This window comes from Hipposideros armiger, unplaced genomic scaffold (genome assembly GCF_001890085.2).
Source record: "Hipposideros armiger isolate ML-2016 unplaced genomic scaffold, ASM189008v1 scaffold_591, whole genome shotgun sequence".
Lineage (NCBI taxonomy): Eukaryota > Metazoa > Chordata > Mammalia > Chiroptera > Hipposideridae > Hipposideros > Hipposideros armiger.
In genome coordinates, this window is record NW_017731941.1 from 1040583 (window position 1) to 1047659 (window position 7077).

The window sequence follows — 7077 nt, forward strand, 5'->3', positions numbered from 1 at the left end:
CAGGTTGAGCTGTTGTTCAGCATCTTAGCTGTAGAGGGCAGTGTCACTGGCCCTCATATGTGGGATCCGAACTGGGGCCCTCTGGCATCCTAAGCCAGTTCTTAACCAACACGCCACTCGGCCGGCCCTCTACTTAAGTTTTATACTTAAATTATTAATCCCTAGTTAAAAAACATCCATCCTATAATTAACCAGTGTGTCTGTAGAACTTTCTTTTACACTGCTGCCTAGCTCAGTTCATCCATGTGTGGTTGATGCTTTTCCAAGAAATGTCTAAAACCTACAAATGGCACTCAATACAGCTCACAACAAGGGTAATTACATATATTCTACAAATTGTTGTTGTATAAAACCATTCCTGAGTCTCCATGACACTATTTACACAGCCTGTCCATAATCCAATACAGGAGAACTGGGATTGCAAGGGTTCCCAAATAATGACTGAGACGGCCTTGACTTGTTCTAATTTAAAACTACCTTTTAGATTCCCAGGCTGGTGATCAAGCATAAAACCTTTACAATTTGCAGAAAATATAAACAGAAAGAGCTTCCACCTTGTTCTTTGTGTCAGTGGGAACACCTTCTGGAATTGCAGGTGCAGATGCTGCTTCATCCAAGTAAGAACTGTCTTCATCTGCCAGGAGCTCATCGCCCAGTGCATCCAATTCTGAGATTGAAACAGTCAACATTTCAAAAATATGTAACAAGAATACTGATAGTTCATGTTAGGAAAGCCCAATTACTTATAAGATGAACATTTAAAAATGAAGGGGAAGGGATTATTAATTTCTATTTTCAAAATAAAAGAGCATTACAAGAAATTTTCAAGGGAACTCATGTTAGTAAAATCTATGAAAAACCAAAATCAAAATCAAACAAACAAAACAACCATTCCCCACAAGTTTATAAAGCCCCAGTCTTCATGAGAAGACTCTATGGTTATCAGTTGGCCAATTCAAATTAGAAAATCCTAATAACAACAAATGTAAAATCATCTTCCATTTATTGATGAACTTGCAAGAAGGCAGTGAAAGGAGGCTACAGATTGTTGTATACTGAGTGACATTATGCGAAATCAGGCTTTAAATATAAGTCTATAGTAAAGTGAGTCTAAAGTGACCCAGAGGAATCACAATAGTAGATAGAGACTCATCAGGGGTATCTCTAGATAATAAGAAAATAAAGAAATGAATGGGGGGAAAAGGTTCTAGGCAAAAACAGAACATAGAGAAAGAGAGACAGAGAAAGGAAGGGAGGGGGACAGAGAGGCAGCAGCAGTAATGTGACAGGGGTATCATGTGACAGAAAATCCAGTGTGGGGTGGTTCTGCCATGTACTCAGTTACTCGTACTAGAAATTGGCAGACATCCTCTCCCTCCACAGCCAATCAATTAAGTTTTGTCCATTCAACCTCCTAAAATTTCTTCAATTTGTTCACGTCTTTCTGCTACCACAACCTTAGTCTCAGACACTGTCATCTCTTAAATGGATTACAGCAATAGTTTCTAAACTCCTCTCCCTAAGGCCACCCAATAATCCCTCCCATTTTTTCCTGCTAACTCCTACTCATCCTTCAGATCCCAAGCCTGTCCCCCACTCCCAAATACATTACATTCCCTATCTATGTGCTCCTTTGGTAGTCCATGCTTCTCTAAACATTTGTGCTTCTATAATTAATTACTTGCAAGCAGCAGTTTCTTACCCCTGCTCAAGAAGCTTCATAAATAAAGGGGTCGTATTTGTTTTCTCCAATGCTGAATCCCCAGCACCTAACAACAGTGCCTGGCATACGAGGTGTTATCAAACCATACAGTGAATGTTTACATAAAAAAAATTCATTACAGTAAAAGACACAGAGACATTAATCCCCCTCAGAATACTTCCCCTCACTTCAAACACACTTATCCCATTGTTCTTGCCATTTTCTGAAGCAGTTCTGGAAGTCCTCTTTCATGAGTATCTTTAGTTGCGCAGATGTGGCTGCCTCGATGTCCTGAATCATTTGACTTTGAGGAAGAGCCAGAAGTCATGCGGTGCCAGATCCGGTGAATTAAGGTGGATGAGGACACATGGTAATGTTTTTATTTGACAGAAATTGTCACACCAGAAGCGATGTGTGACACGGAGCGTTGTCATGATGGAGGATGAAGTAAAGACTCCTACGAAAGAGGACTTCCAGAACTGCTTCAGAAAGTGGCAAGAACGATGGGATAAGTCTGTTCGAAGTGAGGGGGAGTATTTTAAGGGGGATTAATGGCAATGTGTCTTTTACTATAAAAAAAAAATTTTTTTTTTTAAAGATTTTATTGGGAAGTTGGGGGAGGGGAACAGACAAGTTGCTGTCCTTTTGTTGTTCAGTCTAGTTGTGGAGGACGTCGCTTCACTGGCCCATGTTGGTATTGTGATCATTGCGCTCTTCCCGGCTGAGGCAGATCAGTTGCTGGCCACTGGACAGCCACTCACAGCAGCTCACGGCAGTCATGCCGGCTGCTGGCAGCTCATGCTGGCTGCCAGCCACTCACGATAGCGCATGGCACATAGCATATACTGTCACGGGCGACTCACGGCAGCCCAGCTCCAGGTCGAACTGTTGTTCACCATCTTAGCTGTAGAGGGCGCAGCGTCACTGGCCCTCATATGGGATCTGAACTGCGGCCCTGCTGCTCAAAGCTGGTGTCTCAAGCCAACTCAACCAATGCGTCACACGGCCAGCCCAAAAAAATTTTTTTAACTTAAACATTCACTGTATTCTTCCATCACACCTCATATAGATGTACATTAAGTATTTGCCAACTACTGTTTCTTGATTTGCTTTCCTGTTCCTAGGGAGAGAAGTCAAAGTAGCAAAATAGGAAAAACAAAATCAAAAGGAAAATGGCAGAGAAAGGCAGTATTTAGATACCAGGCACCGGGTCAGCAGAGGTCTTTGTGTGGACCTTCCTTCAGAGCTTGTCCATTCCGGAGTTGGTGGAGTATGTAAGTCTGATATGTCTGCCTCACAAGCTCTCTGCCCAGAGACTGTACCATAAACTATCTCACAAGGAACCCTCACAGGAATTTTCTCTAGCCTTTGGGAAAGGTCCTAGGCAGTTTCCCATTTCAGACTCTAAAGCTACGTATGCACTGCTTTTCCCATAACTTACCTGCTTCGAGGTCATCTTCATCTATCTCCGGGGTGCCATAACTACGACTCAGGGCTTCTTGGATTTCATTCGCATCTTCCATCATATCCTCTAGCTGGTCTTGTAAATCCTATAAAAATATATGACAGGGTTTTCATTCATTTCTTACCATTTTCTACTCTCCTCTAAATCTTATAAAAAGGAGTAATTTTTAAAAAGATGATGTAAATATAGTGCCAAGCACATCACCAGTTCTCAACAACTGTCAGTTCACCTCTTTTTTCCCCAGTCCTTGGCTAGTGACCGTTTTTAGTCAACAGCTGAGCAGGTGCTCCTCTAAAGGACAGGTTCAAGTAACTCTTGGCTGTCCCTTCTAATTAAAGTATAAGGAAGTGAACTTAAAGAATGATTTAAAATTCACAAGTTAGAAGATTTCCCCTAATAACAACTGTTAATGCTAGTGACCCACTAGTAATGCTAGTAATTCTCCTATTTGGGGGGTTAAAATTGTAAACTTAAAAAAAAAAGAGGAACAGAATTGGTGGTCTTGCATTTGAATTTAAAGTGCCTCATGGAAATCCAAAGTCCTATTGTAAGAATAGATGCCCATCAGCTCTCTGTCATTACAGAAAGTTTACCTGAAACATTAAATCAAGCAACATCTATACTATCAACATTTTTCTAATTAATGGAGAAAAGGAGGTAATTGAGATAAGCAAATTATCTTTCTTAAGTTAGCGAAAGACTGACTACGCTGTGTAAGAAAGGAGGCAGAAACAATTGGGTGGTATAAAAAGTGGTACCAGGCCCACCATGGTTGGGGAAACAAAACAGAATCAAGATAGGCTTGATTTCTGAGACCAGGCTGGTGAAACAAACTGACTGAGGGCATAAATCATCTGTGACTACTGAGAGATTACTACAAGGCCAGAAAGAATGCAAAACCAATCTGAGAAGTGGTATAGCACAATAAAGGGCAGTTAGTACAAGTATAATGGTTCGGAGAGCAAACTCTGGAGTCAGACATATCCAAATAAAATTTTGTCTTTACACAATGAAATGTAATGTCTCTAAGCCTGAATTTCTTCATCTGTAAAATGATTATTAATAGTCATACTTAACAGGGTTATGTAAGGATTTAGTGCAATAATGTATGTCAAACACTTAACATTATGTATCTTCTATTATGTTAAGGATGTGAAGAACAATATATTCTTCACAGACTGAAAATTTCATATAATGGGGTACTATTGATACTGCAGAAGGTCCAAGTCAGCATCACTTATTCTTCAGACTTTCTAGAGCAATGCAAAACATTTGAAACTCCTTCCTGGCCCCCAAATCAGAAGTTTGTATTTTCAAATAAAGGGTGGAAAGCAAAATAGAAAAAACCACTTTTTTAAAGAAAATGCTGTTTTTCTGCAATTCCAAGTGCCAAACTACCACATTGTACATATGTAATGTTCTGCTATACAGGACAGCACTAGTTGAAACAATAACATAAACTAACTAAGTCAAGATTATACTATGCTATTACATATCAAGACAAGACATTCTCCCAAAATCATCTATGCCTAGTCTTCCAAGCAATAGACTCTAGGACAGACACAGGAAAAAAAAGAAAAAACCATCATATAAAGAATTGGTAGATTCACTACTGGATAAAGAAACAAAATAATATAAACAAGTACAAGCACTAGACTTGATATGTAGAAACTGAAAAAATTAAAAAGGTAGAAACAGAGCTACACTACAGACACACAAAAACACAGGCAAAATTTTAAAATGAGAGCTCTAAAACAATGAAAATGTTTTACAAGTATTTCAGCAAAACAAGTGAAAATTCAAAGTATATATAGTCCAAACAGAGACAGACACAGACACAGACACAGACACACACACACACACACACACACACACACACACACACAAAGTTAGAAAGAACTCTCCACCTGTCATGTGGGCATATCTATTAGGGGACAGGAAGAGGATAATGAGGGGCAGGGAGACAGACAACCACAGGTGAAAGATGGAGAGACATTTTAAAAAAAAGAAAGACCAAAGTTCCTATTTTGTTTCTTAAGTAGCTTTAATTAAAACACAAGGAACCCTAAAAGCAGAAAATAAATTTCATTGTATTTTATTATCAAATAGTATTGTACAAATAAGACAAGCATACACAGAACATTTTTCTCAGTAAATCTCCTGGATGGTATCACTAAGCTGAACTTGTAAGCAAAGACTGGTGGCGGGTTAAACAGAAGGCCACAGGCAGTCTAAGGAGTGCTCAAAAAAGGCAAGGTGTAGGAATGCTGTCACTCCTCACACTTATTAAAGACCAGCATTCCCAGAGAATACCTCTGTAGAGACAGTAAAATGCCAGTACAGTTAAGTACTCAATGAAAAAATACTTCCTGAATTGGACAGAACTGCTTTATCTCCTTTAATAGCCTCTCGTTCACTTATTCAACCATCAAATACTTTCTGAGCACCTACTATGGCCAGGCATTGTTTCAAGTACTGGGAATATAACAGTGAATAAATGAGTCCTGGCTCATAGAAAGAGACATCCTACTCAGGGTGCAGAGGTCAGGGCACCATGGTGTTTGTAGAAGAGAAGCCTCTTTCCTCTGGCCAGTCACCACTCCCTCCCTCTGCTGTCCCTGCTTGCCATCTGGGCTAATTCACATAACAGAGGTGAGAAGAACCAAGCTCTCGGCCAAACCAATCTCAATAGAAATGTTCATTTTAATGACTAATGACATTATTATTAAAAATCTAAAGAGAATTACTAGAAAAGGGAACCAACTCTACGCCAGGAACTGTGTTAAGCACTTTACATGTACAGAGGGTGACAAAAATATGTATATACATCTTAAAAAAGGAAAAAACTATTGAAATTATGTTCATGGTAACCACTTTGAGCACTTCTTATAATTGCAGAAGTCAAACATGTCTTGTATTCATCTTTTGTTATCAGTATATATTGAGTATTACAATTTTAATAGTTTTTTTCTTTCCTTAAAATGTGTATGCAGTTTTTTGGCACCCTTTGTATATCCTCATGTAACACTCATGACAATCCTGGGAGATGGGCAGCAACATCACTACTTTACAACTGAGGAAACAGACTCAAAATCATTGAGTTAAAAATACCAGGAAACTGGGTGCTTATTTATTGGGTGTTTATTATGTGCCAGGCATTGTATGTGTAGATAGCACCAGCTCATTTATTTCATCCTCATAATAACCACATATGGTATTAGGATCCTTGCTTTAACAATAAGGAAAGTGAGACTTCTGGTATGCTTTCCCAAAGTTACTCTGCTAGTAAAAGACAGGTGCAAGATTCAATCCCTCTTCTGTGCCCTTCCCATCAAACACACATTCATTTGGATTCTTTCAGAAACTTGTGGACATTCATGCAGAAACCAGTATACATCTCACCTCAATCTGGTCAATTTTCACTTGCTTATATGCTTTCTTCATTTCCTTTACTCCCAGTTTCATAGCATCAACCTAAATAAAAGGTAAAAGAAGACACAATGTCTTAAGAAGCCATGCTGGTGAAACTGTCTTTTGAAAACCATGGGAAAAGAGCACAAGAGTACAAAAATAAAATAAAGTCAGGGGAAAAGGTGCTGTGGAAGTACCGTGGTCTTGGTGTCCTTCAATGACTGGATGGTGTAATTGGCTTGTTCCATGTTAAATGACTGTTGGGAGAGATTGTCCCGCTGCTGCTCATACCTTTTTAGAGTGAAATGAGAATGGCAAATGTGAGCCAGACAGAAATCCTCAGGAAGGAAGTATCTCTAACACTAAATAAGAGAGTCTTCTTTAAGGTAAAAAAAAGAAAAAAAAATTTAACAAAATTAAATATACAGAACTGGCAAAAACAATTTAATCACTCTAACACAAATACCATTTAATGTAGCCCCCTCCAGTATTTTTTTTT

The 7077-nt window shown here is 39.0% G+C and overlaps 1 protein-coding gene across 1 annotated transcript in view; it reads right to left on the reverse strand.

Moving 5' to 3' along the window:
- CHMP5 (charged multivesicular body protein 5) overlaps nucleotides 1-7077 on the reverse strand; it is a 14544-nt gene that overhangs the window by 2663 nt on the left and 4804 nt on the right. The window contains exons 4-7 of the mRNA XM_019624490.1: nucleotides 6776-6869; nucleotides 6570-6641; nucleotides 3144-3252; nucleotides 555-667 (exon numbers count right to left, since the gene is read on the reverse strand). Coding sequence (XP_019480035.1) covers nucleotides 555-667; nucleotides 3144-3252; nucleotides 6570-6641; nucleotides 6776-6869 — 388 coding nt within the window. The remainder of the gene's footprint in view (nucleotides 1-554; nucleotides 668-3143; nucleotides 3253-6569; nucleotides 6642-6775; nucleotides 6870-7077) is intronic.